General features: G+C 41.5%; 2 protein-coding genes across 2 annotated transcripts; both read left to right on the top strand.

Moving 5' to 3' along the window:
• The first annotated feature begins 53 nt into the window (after positions 1-53).
• On the top strand, positions 54-1,734 carry LOC115264353 (protein odd-skipped-related 1-like). The gene is made up of 3 exons (XM_029868015.2): positions 54-234; positions 304-647; positions 1,386-1,734. The coding sequence occupies exons 1-3, from the start codon at positions 76-78 to the stop codon at positions 1,732-1,734; spliced, it is 852 nt and encodes a 283-aa protein (XP_029723875.2). The 5' UTR covers positions 54-75.
• Positions 1,735-1,862: 128 nt separating this feature from the next.
• Positions 1,863-8,968, top strand: LOC134283924 (zinc finger protein 431-like). The gene is made up of 5 exons (XM_062858881.1): positions 1,863-2,086; positions 2,212-2,277; positions 7,919-8,017; positions 8,087-8,413; positions 8,713-8,968. Exons 1-5 carry the CDS (start codon positions 1,866-1,868, stop codon positions 8,840-8,842), a joined length of 843 nt encoding a protein of 280 aa, XP_062714865.1. The 5' UTR covers positions 1,863-1,865; the 3' UTR covers positions 8,843-8,968.
• Positions 8,969-23,000: the final 14,032 nt, after the last annotated feature.

Below are 23,000 nucleotides of genomic sequence, written 5' to 3'. Positions count from 1 at the left end.
GTTAGATTCTATATTCAGTCGTTTGTGAATTGCGTTTAGTTATTAAATAAGAATTTTCTTGATTTTAAATTAAACATGACTTCGGACGAGGCGTGGACCGAGCTGCAAACAGAACAAAACGATCCCGAATGTTCACTTGAAATTTGCCGCCTATGTATGGGCACAGAATCTCTGGAGAACTTGTTCGAGGGGGATGGCCTCCAACGATGGATAACGGATTATTTGTCAATTGTGGTGGGTAACAATCTGGAATATACGAACATTTTCATACAAGAACGGATTCTTGAATAAACCATCTTTCAGGTATCCAGCGCGGATAGCGTAAGCCATGCAATCTGCACCATTTGCCGAATACAGCTGGACGAGTTCCACCAGTTTCGGATACGTTGCATGGAAGTGCAAACCGCATTGTGGTCAATGGCTCAGACTGGAAAGATCGTGGAATCTCCGAAACATTCTCGTCTTAGCTGTAGCTCAAGGCAACAACGAAATATGCCCATCGAAGGGGTGCTAGAAAGGGATGGCCAATATCATTGTGGGACATGTGGGAAGGTGTTCGATGACAGAAAACGGGTATTGGATCACATGAGGATCCATGTCCCGAAGAAGCACCGGTGTATGCAATGCGGGCAGTCGTTTCCGATATGGTGAGTAGAAGACATTTTGGCGTCCACTCTTCTCTGGTACTTGGAACCTCGCTTGGAAGAAATCATCCAGAATTATCTGTTGGGCAGGATCTTCCGTGTTTCGTTGCATGCTGTAGTCTCTGATGCGCAAGATGTATTTAGGGGTATTCAACGGGGTAGAATATGCCGTACACTTCTGTTCAACCTTTTCACCTCGGATACGACTTCACAGAAACGGATCTTGGACGTTGTTCGCCGGTAATACCGCAGGTATTCACAATGCTCGGCAGTACGCTAATACGCTCACCTCGAGACTACAAAGAAGCCTGAATGCCTTCATAGATTACTTCACCATCTGGAAGATTCGTGTCATAAGCAGCAAAGACTCACGTCTTCCTCCTACACCCCATTCCAGAGACCTATTCCCAATCATAATTAGACTTGATCCGGCTGACGATTGTGAAATAACTCTGAAAGGTTCAGTGATGAATGGTCCAATGTTGCGCACTATTTCCTTGGACTTAAGTTTAACTGCTAAAAGCATCCTCTATCCCTTCAACAATCTAAAGTTGGCCTTGCCCCGAAAGAACAAGCTTGCTGTAAACAGATCATTCTTTCAATGATAGAGTATGGTCTGCCAGCGTGGGAGAACTGCACCTGGGAGTTTCTACAAATCAAAATATTGCGTTGATATTTTATAAGCAAATAGATTTGACATAAACTGATATCGAACTCCTTATATTTCTGTCACTATTTAAGTTTAAACTTGGAGAGTCATACATGCGATGAACTTGAAGAGGAGTCCATACAGATGGAGCACGAAACGTTTGATCTCCAGGCTATAAAAATTGAACCACTCGGAGAAATCGATTCAATAGCTGAGTCAGCACGCTCGGAACATCTGCTGAAACAGGAAACTGCCTTCGAAGAAGAAGGTTCGTCGTATGCCGAAGAGCAACAGGAAAGTCGAAGAGTAAATCACATCGAAGAAGCAACGACTGACAGGATTGAGATTGGACTTGTAAAAATTGAAGAACCTGCTGATGACGATATGGAGGAGAGTGCAGTGTTGCTAAATACTGAGCTTGAAACAAATGCTGATCAGTGAGTTGTCAGGAAAATAATGGTCTTCAATCTTTCAACTATCTTGTTTTCTTTATCGTTTTTACCAGACGTGATATGCATTTCGAACTTGGTTTGGAAAATGCAGAAACTGCGACTTCCAGGAGCAATGATTCCATGCACTCTAAAATGGTGGAAGTGTGTGAGATTCGGAAGAATAACGTCATATCCGATGAAACAAACGCTCGAAGGCAGGGAAGTGTGAAACCATCGAACCATCGTTGTGATCAATGCTTGAAAGTCTTTTCAACAAGATTAAAACTGAAGGACCACATGAGGATGGTGCATGGGGAGAAGAAATACGCTTGTCACATTTGTGATAAGAGATTTGTCTTACCGTAAGTCGTAAAAAGCAGGTCATTCCAGACCCTATTTGAGAATGTCTGTAATAACTGCAAAAATATATATGACTGAAAAGAATGCTTATTTTAAATATGAATTAGTTTTTTTTTCTTGCTTCTAGGAACAATTTACGCGTTCACGCTCGATCGCACAATGAAGATACGCCATTCAAGTGCAACGTGTGTGATGTAGAGTCTGACAACACCAGCCCTGTAAGTTGGTGTCATTCCCCTCAGCGGATTGTCTGAGCTTTTGACAGGAGTGGAGTGAGAGCGAAGGGGTGAAAGGGGGATGAAGAGGAAGGGACGGGGAACGGGAGAATGGAATAGAACTGCGTCGCGGTCGCATCGCGGATATTACTGAGGAGTGGAAAAGTAATAAATATCGAGTGTTATATCGGAAACTATATCGGTGTTCTTTATTGCCAAAGTATCCTGAAGCGTCCCTCACAATTTGGCGACGAGGAAACTGAAAATGGTAAGTGGAAACTGCATTAATTCATCAAGTGAGTTGGGCTTTGAGAATGGGGTTCTATTTCAAAATGGTGGTGAGCTAAAAAAGAAAAAAAACTGATGATGTGTATAGGTAGTGGTGTTCCAACCGCGAATGGAACGATCGGATACTTGTGAGAATTCCAATAGGAATCTCGGAATCATGTTTACATTCATTCCGAGTCGTGATATTGATAGTTGGAGTGCGGTAGGGAAGAAATATCCATGAACGGATTGGTATGATGCGAAAAAACGACAAATTGTGTGTGTGGGTGTGTACTTATATGACCAGCTATAAGTGGTGTTCAGGTGTTAGAACAGTACGGGAGGAAAATGTACCGCTAGCTGTTGCTAGAGGAGGTGATCAATATTGTCCACGGGAGCTGATAATGCGATATGTAAGAAAGAATTATATTGAATATATGTACCTATATTTTGCTCTGTAGGTGGTGTTCCGAGTGAACACGGGTTTATAAAAGTGCCTCTAGTTGTTGCTAGGGGAGGTGGTCGCAATATTGATCACGGGAGTTGACAATGTATGTACCTATAGTTTTCTATAGGAGGTGGTTAAACGCGTAGACCACGGGTAGTTTTATGTAAGTGCCTGTAGTAGTTGCTACAGGAGGTGGTTGGATTTGGGTTGGATATGCCTTCCACGGGAATTTGTCTATGTTCCGGCGTACACTAGTCACAAAGTGAGACATAATGATGATTTGTAAGAAATAAAGAGACGACTAACGAAAACTGAACCTGTTGTTTTCTTTTGTTTACACTGTGTTTATTACCCTTTGCTGTTGGTAAATTGCAAATGCATTTAAATATGGGATGTTACTGATTAGGGATTGTTAAAATGGATTTGTTACAGGTAGATGACAGTCGACCTGTACAGCAGTTTCGGTGCGACGACATCGAAAAGCATCGACTGTTCAATGAGTGGAGGACCTGGAAAGGCGCGCTAGAATGTTATTTCGAAGCGTACGATGTCGTTGATCAAAAGAAAAAGAGAGCAAAGCTTTTGCATTTGGGCGGTCCACAACTTCAGCGAGTCTTCCAGAATCTTCCCAACCGAGAGAATTTTCCACTGGTGTCATTGGAGAAACAGTGGTACGATGTGGCCATTAACGCTCTCGATGATTTTTTCCAACCATGTCGACAGGATTGCCTTGAGAGACATAAGCTCAAACAAATGAAGCAAAAGGAGGGTGAAAGGTTTGCTGATTTCATGCTGAGATTACGTCAGCAGGCTTCGGATTGTGGGTTCGATAAATATTCGAACGAGGTGAAAGATATTTTGACAGAGATATTTCTGACAGATGCAGTGATCGAAGGCTGTGCGTCCGTGGAGTTACGTCGTCGAATCCTACAGCAGGATCGTTCACTTAGCGAGATCGAAGCTCTCGGCGTGGCTATGGAAAGCATAGAAGTTCAGGTAAGGGATCTGAACAGTAAGCAAAAGGAGTTCGCTGGTGGACAACAAGCTTACAAAATCAGCGCTGTGAATGTCAGAGATCGCAGTCAGAAGCAGGTTTCGCGACGCGAGCCAAGAAAATTCAGCGAGGCACGAAATAACCAGTTCAGCTACAAGACCTACCGGTGTTACAACTGTGGCCGTCGCGACCACATCTCTACCGACAGAAGGTGTCCTGCACGTAATATCGTTTGTCACGGGTGTAAAATGACGGGCCATTTTGAATCATGTTGTCGTCTGCGAAACTCTAGAAAGAAGCCCGTAGTAATGCCAGTTGGCGGCACAGATCGCATCCGTGTGGTAGAAGACGAAACGGCACCACCCGAGCCCGAAGCTGAACAACAACCTGGAAAAACGTATTATGCGTTTTATTCCGGAAACGACACTAACGTTCTTGCGTGCGAAGTTGGCGGAGTCGTGCTCGACCTTCTCATCGATTCCGGTTCCGATGCCAATCTAATTCCGGATGTTGTCTGGGAAAGCTTGAAACAAGCTAAAGTCAACGTACGCCAGTGCACTAAGGGTAGCTCCCGTATCCTAAAAGGCTACGCCAGCGACTTGCCGTTGCCGATTTTGGGAACCTTCATTGCTGATGTCAGAGTTGGAAAGCGTACGGTTGCGGCAGAGTTTTATGTCGTAAAGGGTGGCCAACGATCCTTGCTCGGAGACAAAACCTCGAAAGAGTTAGGTATCCTAAAGGTCGGACTAGATGCTTTTGCGGTGACGAGCGAAGCAAAACCTTTCTCCAAGATCAAGGACGTCCAAGTTCAGATCCACATGGACCCACATGTAAAGCCCGTGTTCCAGCCAATTCGGCGGATTCCGATACCGTTGGAAGATGCAGTCAATCGGAAGCTAGAGCAGTTGCTTACCAAGGACATTATTGAAGTGAAGGAAGGGCCTGCTTCTTGGGTGTCGCCGCTCGTAGTCGTCGGGAAGAACAATGGAGAACCAAGGATCTGCCTCGATCTGCGTCGTGTCAATGAAGCGGTTCTTCGCGAAAGACATCCAATGCCCGTCGTGGATGAGTACCTAGCCAGGCTGGGAAAAGGAAAGTATTGGAGCAAGCTGGACGTAAAGGACGCCTTTCTGCAGGTTGAACTGGCCCCAGAGTCACGCGTCATCACGGTTTTCATCACCAACAAGGGGTTGTTTCGATTTAAGAGACTTCCCTTTGGTCTAGTAACTGCACCCGAACTGTACCAGAAGGTAATGGACCAAATACTGGCAGGTTGCGAGGGAACATCATGGTACCTAGATGATGTGATCATCGAAGGTAGCACACGAGAGGAGCACGACAAGCGACTGGAAAAGGTATGTTGATTGCGTACTCTGATTTGTTTTCTTTATTGAGACGTGAATTCATACTTTTGATTTAATACTATTTTTCTTTGAAATTTTAAGATAATAAAGAACATTGTTTTATTATATCATATTGTCAGGTGCTGAAACGGTTTGAAGAACGTCGAGTAGAACTGAACTGGGAAAAATGCGTATTTGGGGTAACAAAAGTCGAATTTTTGGGTCATCAAATCTCTCCTGACGGAATTATTCCGGCAGATGACAAGGTAGCCGCAATTCAGTCATTTCGCCGGCCCGAAAATGAAGCTGAAGTTCGAAGCTTCTTGGGATTGGCGAACTATCTCAATAAATTTATACCAAATTTGGCCACACTAGATGAACCACTCCGGATGCTAACAAAGAAGGATTCAAAGTTTGAGTGGAACGTTCACCATCAGCAATCATTTGATAGTATCAAGGCTGCGATGACCGATATTTTGAGACTCGGGTTTTTCAACAAGGATCATCGAACTACAGTTATGTCCGACGCAAGCCCTACAGGATTGGGAGCAATTTTGATCCAAACTGACCCATCAGGTCGTAGTCGAGTTGTTACCTGTGCATCTAAATCCCTTACTGACACTGAAAGACGCTATTGCCAAACGGAGAAAGAGGCCTTGGCTATCGTTTGGAGCGTCGAACGATTTCAGGTGTATTTGTATGGCCGTCAGTTTGATATTTTAACAGACTGTAAGGCGTTGGTCTATTTATTCACTGAAAGATCGCGGCCATGCGAAAGAATCGAACGGTGGGTTCTTCGGCTCCAAGCATTTGATTATCAAGTGTGTCATATTCCAGGTGAAAGGAATTTGGCCGATGTTCTTTCTCGATTGAATACTATAGCGCCAGTGCCATTTGATCCGAGAGAGGAATTGTTTGTTAAACAAGTTGTCTTATCATCGGCTACATCGGTTGCTTTACGTTGGGAAGAAATCGTTACAGCATCCCTGGAGGACACAGAGATTCAAGAAGTTCTTGATATCATCGATAAAGGGAATATAGAGGAATTGCCGCTTTCTTTCAGGGTGATAGCAAGTGAACTTTGTCGATTCGGGGATGTTCTACTACGGACCGACCGAATTGTCATTCCTAATTCGTTGCGAGATAGAGTAGTAAGGATCGCTCATGAAGGACATTTGGGAATGCGAACAATGAAGTCCCATTTACGAGGTGCTGTGTGGTGGCCAAAGATGGATACGGTTATAGAAGCTTTTGTGAAGAAGTGTCGAGGATGTCTCCTAGTTTCAACTCCAGACCCTCCACAACCTATGGTAAGGAAGGAGATGCCGTATGGGCCGTGGGAGGATATAGCGATTGATTTTCTTGGGCCTCTTCCAAACGGTGAAACTTTACTTGTCGTCGTAGATTATTACAGCCGGTATGTCGAAATTTGCGAAATGCATAAAATCACTGCAAAACTCACAATCGAGGAACTTGGGAGGATTTTCTGTCGCTATGGTGTACCGATCACTATCCGAGCTGATAACGGTCCACAGTTCAGCGCTGGCTGCGAGGAGTTCAAAACCTTCTGCGATGAGTTTGGTATCCGGGCAGTCAATACTATTCCCTATTGGCCTCAACAAAACGGGGAGGTTGAAAGGCAAAACCGTTCAATTCTGAAGCGGCTAAAAATTGCGCAGGAACTAGGTCAAGACTGGAGGCATGTATTGTGTCAATATATTCTGTCCTACCACGCAACACCTCATCCTACTACCGGAAGATCCCCATCGGAATTGATGTTTGGTCGCAGAATTCGAACAAAGCTTCCTCAACTTCCGCACAACTTCAATATGGACGAAGACGTTCGAGACCACGATAAATTGCAAAAAGAAAAGGGGAGAATGGCAGCTGACTCGAAGCGTCGGGCGCGTGATAGTGTAATTGAAATCGGGGACCGAGTTTTGGTAAAACGGATGCGCAAAGAGAATAAGCTAAGCTCAACATTTGCACCAGAAGAGTACATCGTTGTTCGGAAGAGCGGGGCTGATACAACAGTGCGTTCAGCACAAGACGGGAAAGAGTATAGGCGGAATATAGCGGACCTCAAACGGATCGAGCCAGAAGAACAACAACAGCCAGCTCAGGGAGACAACGAGAAGGCAGATTCGTTAGCTCGCGATGAAGGGGAGTCACATCGTCATATTGATCCAGTTCCTTTGGAAGAACGGCCGTCTGGTTCGAAACGGAAGCGAAAGGAGCCTGTGAAGTTTTTGGACTATATACCACATTGAAGTTATTCAAATAAAACCAAGGGGGGATTGTAGAGTCTGACAACACCAGCCCTGTAAGTTGGTGTCATTCCCCTCAGCGGATTGTCTGAGCTTTTGACAGGAGTGGAGTGAGAGCGAAGGGGTGAAAGGGGGATGAAGAGGAAGGGACGGGGAACGGGAGAATGGAATAGAACTGCGTCGCGGTCGCATCGCGGATATTACTGAGGAGTGGAAAAGTAATAAATATCGAGTGTTATATCGGAAACTATATCGGTGTTCTTTATTGCCAAAGTATCCTGAAGCGTCCCTCACATGTGAAAAGACTTTCAAATATGAACAATCCGTGTGGCAACACAAAAAAACTCAACATGTCTCGCAAAACTCTTGTGTCGATTGTGGAATAGACTTTCCAGCAAGGTGAGTGTGTTTTTAAAACTATTACACGTCGAAAGTTTATACTATCTCATTATTTTGGTTATCCTTCAGACGTCAGTATGAGCAACATCTGCGCACTATACTTCATCGAATAAATGCAGAAATGAGAGGAAATTCCCAAAATGAAAGAGTATCGGATGAATCTGGTTCAAACGGTACTACTGACGAAACTCTCCAGCGAATGGATGTGATTGAAAAAGCTGAAGAAGCTCAACCGGAAACTGCTGAAACAGCACAGCAACAACAACAGAAACACCATCAGTGCGATAACTGTCCGAAGAAGTTTTTGGAAAAACGTCAACTGAAGACTCACAAGAGGTTCACACACGGAGAGAAGAAATTCGTCTGTCCCGTTTGTGCGAAGGGATACATCGCCGCGTAAGTTATCTGGACAATTTTTTTGATTGACGCTTTGGTGAACAACTAATCCGCAAGCTATCTACAGATTTGATGATACTTGCTTAAGTTAAGCCTTAAGTTCTCAAAAATTATGTCGAGGATTTTGGCACCCTAAAGGGCCAAAAATCTGCTCGGAGTTGCTCTGGAATTTCTTTTTGCTTCAGAATTATTGACGAAAAACTGCTAATAATGAACATTTTACCGCTTTTTGAAATCCCAAAAAGAACGCCCTAATAACCAGTGTAATGAACATGTTTTTTTTATCTTCTTATTTACAGATGCTACTTGCGGGTTCATATGCGTGTGCACGATCCTGCAAAATCATTCAAGTGTGCACTAAATGTGAAAAGTGGTACAAGGACAAAAGGGCCCTCGCGTTCCACGAAAGAACCAAGCATAGTAGCGTAGATTTCCTTCAAATGTTACGCAACGCAACGAAATTTGACAATGGTAGATCTCCGCAGTAGGTAATAAACTAATTAGATCTGCGCAGTAGGTAATAAACTAATTAAATTCGTTGGAGCCTTTAAGCTGTAACTACTTATTGATTATTCCAAAATCCCGTGGTTGACCCAATCGGGCTAAATGGCAGTCATCCACTTATGGTTTTTTTTTTTATTTTTTTTATTCCTGTTCGGGTTTGTCACTGCGACCAGTTTTTAGATCTATTGTGACATTACCCGTATCCTTAGTGAAGTGCATGCCGCATTGCTCAATTGCCATTGAGGGGCAATAAAGTATCGATTTTGATACAGTTTTTGTGTTGTTTTCTTAGAAAACGAAACAAGAGTACTGATATTGGCCATGCATCGGAAACCTAGCATCACCCTTGTTTTACTGCTAAATTCTCCCCAGTAGGAAGTTTAGGACCAGGGTTTTAACATTAGCAACAATATCATTCCAATAATGGAACATGTGTTCAGTAGTAAGGATTCTAGTATGTTCCTTGCGTACTAGCACTTTCCAGTCTTCGAAGAGTTAGTACATACATGGATCCCTAACCCAATTTGATTTCCTTTGCATTGAGTTTAGCCTCAGATGGTGAGGTTTTTAACTATATGCAAAGTAAAGTTGGTAAACTCAGTTTTATTCAAAAACTGGAAGTCACCAAAACACCAGTAGTAAGGACTAAATACTATAATTCCTATGAATTACCAGAACACATATTCCAAAATTGATAAATAGGATGACACTAGATTTCGGTTTGGTAGATCTATCACCGCAACGCAACCCAAAAAGGCGATCTACCCACGCTACGGGCTCCGTTAAAGATCGAGCATCTTTTAAACCCCCTCAACCATTCATACCTCAGCACGGGTCGCCTAACACCTTGGATTGGGGTTATTATGGCAACTATATTGCCACCTTATACACATATTTTTACAACTTCTGTTTTAACTGATGGCCACATTAGGCCTTTGTGAACATTCATGATTTTTTTGAGCCATAACAAATATGAATGGGCTTTTTTAGAACAAAATGTCTCTCCAAAAACTGCCATTTTTGAGTGCATGAAGGTTTATAAGCTCTAAATTCTGTTATGGTGAGCGAATTGAAAATCGAATGATGAGAAATGAAAGGCCTATGTTCCTTTTACTTGTGGACAACATTTCAACTTGATTGCTTCACTACTTTTAGAAACTCTGCCTTTTGAAAACTAAAATAAATGGGCATGTACTAAAATTGCTACACTCAGAAATAAAAGTATACACGGAATTACTATTATTTATGCATTTTGTATCCGCATCTCTCTCACTCTCTTTCTTTTTTCATACTATCTGCCGTTTAGCCTGGGTTGAAGAGAAGTGTTTCGTCAACCCAGGCGAAGCACCAGATAGCATGAAAACAGAAAGAGAGTGAGAGAGATGCGGATACAAAATGCATAAATAATAGTAATTCCGTGTATACTTTTATTTCTGAGTGTATATCGTCCAAAATAATTGACCAATCGAGTTCAAATCCACACAAGCAACTAATGAATATTAGGGCAATAACCTGTCAAAAAATCAGCATGATTGATAGAAGCATCACAAAATAACACAATTTTGAACTTTGTTGACAAAAAGTTGAAATTTAGACCATTTTTTTTTTCATACAAAATCGACCATCGAATTTTTTGAAAATAAAAACGTTTTTGTTCATTACACCACATGTACTTTATATTCCATTGTAGAACGAGTGGATTCCGTACCTGGTTCTCTCGGCCTTATAAAGGGTTAATAAGGCAATCCATGACGACTTTTCGCGATGGGGGTGACAGCCAAAAATGTAAACACAGTGTGAGTACTACTTAACAAAGTTTCGTCAAGTGTCGTCGGTGCTTAACAAATTCCTTTGTGTTCAACTGTCACCCCGATCATCGGCTGTCAAAAATACATGGTAAACAAACAAAAAAAAAATCAGCTGATCGCATCTGTCTCATGGATTGCCTTATGCTAAAGCCTTCCGTACACGCTTTACAAAGTGTGCAAATTTTTCCGCACGCATAACCCAGCAGGCCAACAGCGGTCGTAACATTGACAAAACATCGGAAATATCAAACGTTTGCATTGATGTTGGTTGATGCGTGAGGAAAAGTTTGCACACTTGGCAAAGCGTGTACTGAAGGCTTAATGCTCAATGCTAATGTGAGGCAAGTAGGGGTAGGCGGGGCATAATGAGCAGCTTAAACATTTTGCCACCAAATCCAGTAAATTAAGTGCAACCAATGTGTAATTTTATCGTTCAATCCTCATTTGAACCTTAACTGACAAAAGCTAATCGTTGAAATTCCGAATAAAGTTATAAATGTTGTAGAATTTTATGTTTTTAAAAACGTATAAAATCGCGAGTTGCGTTTTGGGGGTGGGGCATAATGAGCACCCTGGGTGGGGCAGTATGATCAATATCAGTTTTGTACACAATCAAATGCTAATTGACTATTCTTGTCAATGATAAAGCATACCGGCAACCATCAATGAGAATTTGAAGGGATTACGGGGTTTAACTTGTAGGGAACTGTGGGGTTCCAATGAGTCTTCTATTGAGGAATTTTTAAACGGTGATAATATACAGATACTGAGATTTTAAAGCTAATAAATTGAAAGTTACAGACAAAACCTTACTATATGCATCAAAACAGAGAAAACCAAAATTAGAATTTGTTTGTTGAAGATGTTTACCATTTTCATTATTTTTTTCACTAGTTGCTCATTCTGCCCCACCCTACTACCAACTCTTTGAAGCATATTTTTTCAACAAAATAATTATACAAATATTCTAAAGTGTTACAAATACATTTCATTGGCCTAGGGAATATCAAGAAAATCGATAGATGCCCACTAAGTTGTGATTTCGATACCCTAAACCTTATTTTAGGTCACCTGATACTTATAATATTTTCCCAGTATATGGCCACTTTACGCATTTTGATTAATATTTCAAGGTAAACGGATTTTTTGACTAATGTTTTGTCATCAACTCATTGGATTTTAGATAATAAGGCTACAATCAAGCAACTTGTTTTGTTAATTTGAAGATTTACAGTGAAAATACAAGGTGCTCATTATGCCCCACCTGCTCATTATGCCCCGCCTACCCCTACAATGACACACTATGCCCAGGGAGTCGAGAAAATTTTCCCAACCGGAATGGGAATCGAACCCGCCGTCTACGGATTTGTTACTGACAATAACGGCAACAATGGGAAGCCAAGTGTAGAGTCGTCCCCGGGAAGCTTCGGTTCCATTCAATTCTTTGGACACGTTCTTTGCTCGAATTCCTCTCCTCCATTCGATTCCCCATATCTGCTCTGCTTCATATTTGTAACCACTCTGATTATGTGTTTCGTGTTCTTTTCGTTTGTTATTGACGTTGCTGTCATGCGCACCGCTACACTCGACCAAATGCCACTCTCATATCTATTTACAGAACTCTACATCCTTCTCCTCGTCCAGAAAAGTTCAGGAACTAAAAAAAAATCCTAATTCATGCATCTAGTGGTGACGCTGCCTTTCTCGTCAAATATGTACCAACGATCTTTCCATCGACGTTAACCGAAATGTCCCTGAAACCTGGTACAGCCTTGTTTCAATTTTATCACACCCTCCGCGCATACCTTTATATCTCATAAATACATTTCCTGCTACATTTGAAGCGCAATCTCTCCTTCCTTTCCTCCCTCCTGTAGTAATTTGATAAAACTACAATGAAATGATCGTTCAAGGAAACGACATTATTTCATCTAAAGATGCCTTACGATAAGCGTCTGTGCGATCCAAACTTAGACCAATAACTGACGTCAATTCCTGAACGACCCGTTTTTACCCGCCTACTTATTCATTGGCATTCTGAATTTCTCAGTCCTTCATCATATCCTTACACCTCCTTCAGCATACTGCAGACAATCTGAGATTCGCTGTGTGGTTAACTGCAGCTGCAGGAACATCTTTCACGATCAAGGGGCGCCGTAAACTTCCGAGATACAACCCTGGCGACCAGGTGGTGCCACCATATGCAACTCTGTCTCTCGCTTTGCAAGAAGTCATCGGAAACATTCAGATCTTCGCCTATGTATAGATACTTGGAAACGAGCTCTCAGGAAATCAACGTAGACGTGGGCGGCAGCACTTTTCTTGTTCCAGTGCCATGTTGGGATCAATCGAGCTCTTTTGATAGCCGAGGATATTGCACGGACCGCACGAAATATACTGGCAGTAACATCATAGACTAATTTTAGGACCTCGATGTACCAAAGAAAACCATTAAATTGGGTGTGTCTAGTCCGGTACCCAACCATATTCATTTCCGTCTATTATTTTTGTGTTAATTGCCTTTTATGTAAATTATATTTAGAGTATTATCGATCTGACAGTAATGGACTAATCTTGGGACTAATTATAAATTACGTAATTGGGTAAAGAGGATTGTTCACAATCTGCGAACTCGACTGCGGAAAAAAAATCGCTACCATGACACCGCTGGTAACACTGAAGAGATGATACACCATGTGGAAATAGGGTTTATCAAAGAAAACAATCAATGCAGATGTCTACCAACGAAAGCTAATACCCGGAAGGCCACCGTTATCATCCATCATCATCATCGCGATCATCGTCATCACCATCATCATCATCATCATCACCACCACCATTATTATAACCATCATCAGCATCATCATCACCATCACCATCCTTATCATCATGACCATGATTATCATCATCATCATCATCATCATCAACATTATTATCATCACCATCATCACCACCATCATCATCATCCATCATCATTATCATCATCATCATCATTATCATCACCATCATCATTATCATCGCCATCATCATCATAATCCTCATCATCATCACCATCATCATCACCATCATCATCATCTATCATAATCATCACCACCATCATCATTATCACCATCATCAGCATCATCAACACCATCACCATCCCTATCATCATCACCAAGATTATCATCATCATCATTACCATCAACCTCATCAGCATCCATCATCATCATCATCATCATCATCATCATCCATCACCATCATCATCATCTATCATAATCATCACCACCATCATCATTATCACCATCATCAGCATCATCATCACCATCACCATCCTTATCATCATGACCATGATTATCATCATCATCATCATAATCACCATCATCATTATCATCGCCATCATCATCATAATCCTCATCATCACCATCATCATCACCATCATCATCATCTATCATAATCATCACCACCATCATCATTATCACCATCATCATTATCACCATCATCAACACCATCTCCATCCCTATCATCATCACCATGATTATCATCATCATCATTATCATTAACCTCATCAGCATCCATCATCATCATCATCATCATCCATCATCATCATCATCCATCATCATCATCATCCATCATCATCATTCATCGTCATCATCATTATCATCACCATTATCATCATCATCATGATCATCATCATCCATCATCATTATCATCACCATCATCATCATAATCCTCATCATCATAACCATCTCTCCAGAATCGGTGAGAAATCACTTGTGGCGGTCCGGAAGTCTGCGCATTTCCGAATTTGCTGCCTCTGTTGGAAAAACTTTCTCTTAGCAAATCCGCTGGGAAAATCACACTTCCCCCCGGCTGAAATTCTCGCATTCGCAATGCTGCGAAACCATCCCGTCTCACTATGTTTACAACGCTACGGAGCTATCCGGACTCGTTTTACCCTTGTCTAAGTAGGCGCTTCGGAACACATTCGGACTCGCTTCTTTTCTAGCGCTTCGGAACAAATCCGGACTCGCTCATTGTTTTTTCGTGGCGCTTCGGTTTACACCGGACTCGCTTCTTTTCTAGCGCTTCGGAACCAATCCGGACTCGCTCATTGTTTTTTTTTTTCGTGGCGCTTCGGTTTACACCGGACTCGCTTCTTTTCTAGCGCTTCGGAATAATTCCGGACTCGCTCATTGTTTTTTTCATGGCGCTTCGGTTTACACCGGACTCGCATCTTTTCTAGCGCTTCGGAACAAGTCCGGACTCGCTCTTTATGGCACTACGGTTTTATCCGGACTTGCCTTGGTGCGCTTCGGAATACATCCGGACTCGCAATCGTTGTTACTTCTTTCTCGCCTTCAGTTCTCCTTCCTCCTGCTCAGGAAAAAAACTAGACCACTGAAAATACATACCGGCTGCGCCAATTTGTAGAGTCGTCCCCGGGAAGCTTCGGTTCCATTCAATTCTTTGGACACGTTCTTTGCTCGAATTCCTCTCCTCCATTCGATTCCCCATATCTGCTCTGCTTCATATTTGTAACCACTCTGATTATGTGTTTCGTGTTCTTTTCGTTTGTTATTGTCTATCCGGTTGGAATCAAGACCGACATTCAATAAAAAATTGTCATTTTCTTGGTCCACAAGTGTCGCAACTGTTTCGCATCTAGTGCGCTGTGTTGCTGACAACAACGGGAAGGATGCGCACTACTTTTGACATGATTATAAAACGTCGCGAGTTGGGTCGCGTCGCGATTTGATTGTGCGAAGTCCGGTTTGGTGGCGGCCCGACAATATTGACGTTGCTGTCATGCGCACCGCTACACTCGACCAAATGCCACTCTCATATCTATTTACAGAACTCTACACCAAGTATGACCTTAAATGTTTGTTTTGTTTTTGTATTTATATTTGCTAGTTGTTTGGCTTAAAATAAGAATAATAATAAAACTTGTTAGTTGTTTTTTTTTTCCCTCATCTGTAGAGCCTTTTAACCACTGCGTCCATTATTTAGGAATATTGTGGTATGACCCATATTTAATTTGGTGCTAGTCAAGTATCCTGTCACAATTGAGCTGTGATGGACAATGGTTGATGTAACACCTGATCCCAACTAGGCACAACTCGTTTTATAAAGTTTATTACCCTGTTGGGATTACTTCTCCAAATTTCCAAGGGTTCTAGAAACCCTTTACCAAATATCGCCAATCTGTGATGGTACAGCACTCCGCAGTTGCAGAGTAAATGCTCGGCAGTTTCGTTTTCCGTTTGACAGAAACGACACTCGGAGGATTGGATTTTTCCAATCTTACTTAGATGATATTTACTCGGGCAGTGGCCAGTCATCAGACCAGTAATTACCCTGAGATCTCTTTTGTTTAGATTCAGTATGGACCTGGCTTTTTCTGCACTGGGTTTTATGAACCTTTTTGCTTGCTTGGATGTATCCGTGGCATTCCAATTAGATTCTACCGTGGACATTTCCCAAGTTTTTAGTTTCATCCGAAGAGCACACTCAGGAACTCCACAGAAAGGTTCAGGGCCTACAAAGCTTGATGCCGCACCCTGTCTAGCTAAATTGTCGGCGTTTTCATTTCCCAGAATTCCACAATGACCGGGCACCCAGTATAAAGTTACCTCGTTCCTACTGGCCAATTGCTTCAGAGAAATAATGCATTCCCACACTAGCTTTGATTGACACGTGAAAGCTTTTAGCGCATTTAGAGCCGCCTGACTGTCCGAAAAAATACAGATCTTGGCAAACCTATAATTTCTTTTCAGACAAATGTTGGCACACTCTAGAATGGCTTGAACTTCCGCTTGAAATACAGTGGGACTGCATCCCATTGGTATAGCCTTACTGATACCGGGGCCAAAAACACCAGCTCCAGTATTTTCTGTTAGTTGTTAGTATTGTTAGTGATAAAAAAAATGCTATTTGGGAACCCCTGCTCCAATAGAAATCTCATATTCAAATTAGTTAAGAATTTCTAATATATGCCCCCCGATGGAGTACTAGATCGGTTAGAAAGGGGAACAAAATTTATATGTCTAAACACGAAATCCGAGATGAAGAGAGATGAAAGAAAATGAAGATCAACGGAGGAGGGATTGTGCAGACGAGAAGGTCGAGCAAGGTGTTGGAGTAACTGGTGCGATGGTGATCTCCAAGACGGACCGCGTGAAGAAGTTTGTACCATTTTCGGAGGGACAAGTGCTCCAGTGTTCGGAGTCCTACAGGACCATAGTCGCGGGTCAACCATTAGTTACGCGAAACCACATTCTAATGCTACCTAGTGTGACGTCAACCAGACAAATCTTCCGAAGCGGCTCACAACCAAGTTTTGGACCAGTTTGGAGCCTCACCCTACGATCACGTCGCACATCTCGTGAAGCACCACGGTTAATCTAGGCGCCCTGCGGTGCGACGCATTAGGCCACCAGACATGCTATCGATCGTCGGTCCCGAACCCATCCCTTCACCCGAAGCGCCAACGTCTCGGCGCTTGCTCCGGCTAACTTCGTTTTAACGCCGACCACGTGCTCCGGCACACGTACAATATTTAGAAGGTGATACATTCCGCAAATCTGACAGTTTTTTGATGACATAATTCAAATCGCTCAAAGGCGGGACCAAAATAATCTAGTACCGTGACTGTACCTAATTCCGTTCACTTAAGGCGATGAACTAAATCTAATAGCTGTAGAAAATACATGTTCTGCATTTAGTGACTGTAATTGTGCAACGCTGTTTCATTATGTCTCTATACTGCTAGAAAAATATAATCAAGGTTGCAAGCACTCCACTTATTTTGAAAATGGCCGCTATTTAAAACAAGTTGTTGTTCCTTATTCCAATCAGTATGATCCTAATTCCGTTCACTTGTGTTCCTAATTCCGGTCACTCTAAGTAATTATCAAGTTGACAAAATAATCATATTAACATAGGTTGTTATAGTTATATTTATATTTTATATGTCGAAATACATGTATTTACTTATCAAAACATGTTAGTTCAATAATAATTTGAAGTAATAACATTGGATTGTTTTAATATTGTTGCGTTTTGAGAGCTTTCTGGGAAAACTACAAAATTCCACCAGACTGAAACAGTGTCGAATGTCGCGTCAAAGTCGGGTCAAATTTTATCGAATGTTGGACCAATGTTGGGCCCACATCGCATAACTGTTGGGTCTATGTTGGGTTTGAAGACCAAAATAAAAAAAAGGTCAATGATAGGTTTATGTCGGGTTTGACGTCATCTATAAATTTTAAACCTACGACACCACAATTTATGCTTGCTAGCTGGGGTTACCAATAAATGATATGAACCAAACATCAATCGTCAAGCCTTGTCTGATGCTGGAGTTGGTTGTTTCGATTGTACTGCAGATTTTTTCATAGTTTCCTTTGGATTTACATGGTGATTGGAATTAGGAGCAAGTACAACCTGTAGTTTCCTAATTCCGGTCATGTGCCTTTTTCATTTCTAGCATCAGGAGTCTTCTCCGAAAAGTTGATTTGATGTTAAATTTATAAAAATATGTCCTTTATTGTGTAACTACCAATGACGCCCACGCGTCTGTGGCATGGACGTCCGCACGCCCTAGGCCAGCTCACCTCTATTCGATCTCAGGGCCGACTTAAGACCGCACTAAGGAATACTCACCTGTTCAATCTACTAATTCTCAACCTGCAAATTAAGTTGATGCATGCAAGAAAAGTACGCGACTCACGAGATTTAATTTTAATTTACTAGAAAATTTATTTGGGAATACTAGTTGAGAACCACTGGCACTAAACTCACGCTTTCGACGATGGAGGATGCTCTGAACGACGCTTCTGGGATTCCAGCACGTGCTTGCCGGAATACTGTAGACAATCCGGCCGAAAATAGGGGATTCCAGCACCAAGGCCGGAACGACGGGGTTGGGGATTATCTGCAATCACGTGGTGCTAACACTTTGGCACTTTGGCGGGGTTTCGTGCTCAAGAAAACACTTGACCGTATGGTGACGGACGGTCGGTAATCACTGGAACCGTATGGTGACGGACGGTTCGGTTCGGCCTTCTGGAAGGCGGTTAACGCGGGAAACAGTCTTCAAAACGGTCGTTTCACTCGCGAATACTGGTCAACGGACACCTGAGCTAAGGCGAGCTAATGCTCCTTTACTTTTAGCGTATAACGCTCACTGGGTCCACTCGTGCGAGAAAAATCACTCCTTAGCGATTAGCACTTTACGATTATATTAACTTTGCCGAACTCACTATATACGCCTTCACAGGATCAAAGAGACCCATCCCTGGAAGGGGGCTGCTTTTATAGCTCAGCGGGTGCAGATTCGGCTTCGTCGTTTTCCCACCCCCTCGTATAATCACGGGCCGTCCTCTCTCCTCGGGTGCACTCGGGTTTTGCGCGCTTCGGGTTGTCGAGCAGTTTGGTTCAGGTCTTGGCTAATGCGTGACCGGTGGAACAGTTGAGCCAGTGGAACTACCTGAGTTTCGAAATTGACTCTCGCAGGCGAGATTGATGAGATGAGAAAATTCAATCTAATCGTTGGTTTGTATATAATCCAAACTTTTCATTGCATGTAATTTACATTTACTCGCAGCATAATTTATAGTTGTAGCAAAGCTATCATCAAATTAATTATTTTAGGTTGGAAACTCTATGAGAGGTTACAATGTCCTCCTCTTCGGGGAAAAATTACTCAATATGGGGTACTTTTTCCTAACTATTAAGATATCAAACATCAAAATTATCAACATCTGTGGATAGTAAGCCTGGATCAAGGAATTTACTTATAACAATTGTTTTCAGGTGTTCGAGATACATATTTATTTCAGATCTTTTTGTTTTTTTTGTTTTTTTTTTTTTTAGATACGATATAAACATTCTGTTTATCTTTTTCTGAGAAAACATGTCTCTCTATCAAAGTGCGTTTTGTCTTACTCCCTCAATTTATGAGGAAAATTAATACTCGGTATGTTTCATGATCGCTGGTGCATTCAATATTATCTCATTCATTCTTTCATTCATCAGCCTTTCAAACGGGTACCCTCCACAATCTCATTCATTCTTATTCACTCATTCACACGACTTTAACCTATCTTACTACTACCTGTACATTAATAAGTCTACGGAACCATAGACGCAATCGTCTAAAGGTGAAACTTAGTCAATCCCTGATTAAGTTTAAAAGGAGGTTTATCCATTTTTTTTTGCAGAGAAAAATAATTTGATTCAATAGAGGAACAAACTTAAAATCTGTGCTCGATTCGAACGCATAGCCTCATGCGTGAGATATGAGCTGCTGTCTAAGTTCGAAAAATCTGAAAAATCCATCAAACTAATGACAATTGCCCAATTTTTGTTGGGGTTTATTCATCCACAGCACATCAACGTTTTATCTTAGGAGGAAAATTGTAAAAATGCTGCTTTGGTGCTATTTTGATTGATTTTGTTAATATTTAAATTAAAATACATTAAATGTATAAATTAATGCAATTCATAGGTCCGCAAAAGAAAAAAAAAGTACAATGGCGGCCGATTGGATAATTAATGGCATTTAATGTATTTTCACATTAATACACAAGAAACCCTTTACCTTTTTGATTATATTCTGGCGTGGACATACTTATTGAAAATTACAAAAACCAATTTGCTAAATATTTGCGACAATTTCGGCTAATACTCGGTGTTTCGATTCGTGTGAACGGAATTAGGAGCTGATTGGAATTAGGCGCGGTCACGGTACTCCACACCAATTTGATCCCGTGAATGGACGATAAGAACGGCGTCACATATTTACATCCAAAATTGATGTTTACATAGGTTACTAGCTTGCCTTGTGATTTTTATGCCGTGCTCCGGCAGGTATGTCATCAACTCCCCCCCCCCCCCCCCCTCTACCACACCGAAATGGGCCCAAACGAAGATAAAAGTTATGTTTATTTATTAACCCACACACCCTACACGGAAAAAAATCCATTCCCAAGACCATGAATATGACTCATAGTTTCCCGATATTTTTATGATTTTATGTTATAAATATACACCATGATTAAATTTTATGATCTTATGATTGATTTCACCATAACGCTATGCACCCGTTATTGTTTTGGCTTTCGACGACCAAAAATGGAAAATATAATCATGAAGCCATGATTAAATAAGCTGGCATCATGAGTAGCATTCATGAAGCCAAGAATAATTTTCATAAACCTGGATGCAGATCCTGATGCTTTACCACCAGATTCATAAAATTATGGTTTGGTGAGGTAGAACCATGCATAGAATTCATGGAATCAAAAAATACTTTTATGATTCCGTCGTTGTCGGACCTATATGCTTCTCAGTCAAATTCATAAAATCATGGTTGAGGGAGATGGAACCATGCATAGAATTCATGGAATTAAGAATTACTTTTATGATTCCGTCGTCGTCGGACCTCAATGTTTCTCAGTCAAATTCATAAAATCATGGTTGAGGGAAATGGAACCATGCATAGAATTCATGGAATTAAGAATTACTTTTATGATTCCGTCGTCGTCGGTCCCAAATGCTTTTAATTAGATTAATAAAACGATGCAAGCTAAAATCATAAGAAAATAAAATACGTGATATCAGAGCCCATTTCTATGATTTTGGGACCTATCCATCATCCTTTTTTCTATGAGCAAGCAGCACTTTTTAGTTGGCCTCTTGTTAGTGAAGATATGTAATGTTCAAATATAAAAGAGAACAACAATGATCGAACTCACCGGATAATCATATTTAGCTGGTTTATTATTTTTGTCTTTGGCACCTACATCCAACAGGCTAAGGATGCCCTCCAAACCACATCAATTGTTCACTAGTTCACATCACTTGCTGAGTCTCCGAACTCGTCGAACGATGGATAAACCGGAAAAATGGAGAGAATTACCGAAAATTAACGCGCGATTCTCACTTTGCTTCACCCTCCGTACATAAACTCGGAACTACGACGGATGGCACAACGAAAACGCGAACTAGGCACTGTTTACTTTTTGCGCGTTTACTTTTTAGTCAATCAACTCCCAACAACCTGCCGAATCTTACGGGCACACTGTTTCAATGTTCCATTTCCTCATATATGCACATTTATTACTCTAACCAAATAAAAACTTTGCAAAAATAGCAGGTTCAACTTTTTCCACATGTCTGTGCTGGACGACCGCGCGATTTATATAATTGCATATGGCAGATAAGTGTAACGCTAGGAAGCGACCATGAATATAATTTATGAAAATGCTTGTTTCTATTCATATTTCTGGTCAACGCATTCATGATATTATGAATTTTAATTATGATATTATGAGTTGGCAGACATCATAGGAACATGATTTTTTATTCATGATTAGGGGAATGGATTTTTTTCCGTGTAGATAGATTAAATCAACTCGGTTCCTTTGATTTCCAAAAGCGAGAGGTTAATTCCCTTATAAGTCTGCTTGGCCTTTCCCTTGTTCCGCTAAATCGTGTTGGCAGGTAAGTGTAGGGTTGCTCAAGTTTCCCCCTGGTCAATGCCGACAGATGTGCGATCCATAGCCTTAACCATTAGGCTAAAGCCCGGCGCACAATTGGTACGTTGTGGCTGCGTTTGCGTTTTTTGACAGTTTTCCCATGGGTTTACTGTCAAAATTCTGTCAACGCAACGCAAACGTACCCATTGTGCGTGGGCCCTAACTGGAGACCCCTATCCTGGAGATGTCTGTTTGTCTGTGGTTTAAGCGTTTGTTATTGTGTAAATCGCTAAAATTCTTGGGAAACATTTTTAATCGTGTACAAACGTCATCCAACTGTAAATATAAACAATACTTTTGTTTTGTTTTATTCTATAGTATCATGAAAGAAAACAACTAAAAAATTGTTAGATTCTACATTTAGTCGTGTGTGAATTGTGATTAATCTGGTTAATTCTTGATATTAAATTAAACATGACTTCGGACGAGGCGCGGTCCGAACTACAAACAGCAGTGACCGAATGTTCGCTTGAAATATGCCGCCTATGCATGAGTACAGAATCTCTGGAGAATCTGTTCGAGGTGGATGGCCTCCGACGATGGATAACGGATTATTTGTCAATTATGGTGAATAACGATCGAATCTGGAATCTTCAAACATTCTCATACAAGAATAATGAAATCTTGAATAAACCATCTTTCAGGTATCCAGAGCGGATAGCATAAGCCATGCAATCTGCACCATTTGTCGAATACGGTTGGACGAGTTCCACCAGTTTCGGATGGGTTGCCTGGAAGTGCAAACCACACTGT

Source organism: Aedes albopictus, chromosome 3 (assembly GCF_035046485.1).
Source record: "Aedes albopictus strain Foshan chromosome 3, AalbF5, whole genome shotgun sequence".
In the NCBI taxonomy this organism is placed as follows: Eukaryota; Metazoa; Arthropoda; class Insecta; order Diptera; family Culicidae; genus Aedes; species Aedes albopictus.
Note: the sequence above shows the minus strand (reverse complement) of the source record. Positions and strands in the feature narration are given on the sequence as shown.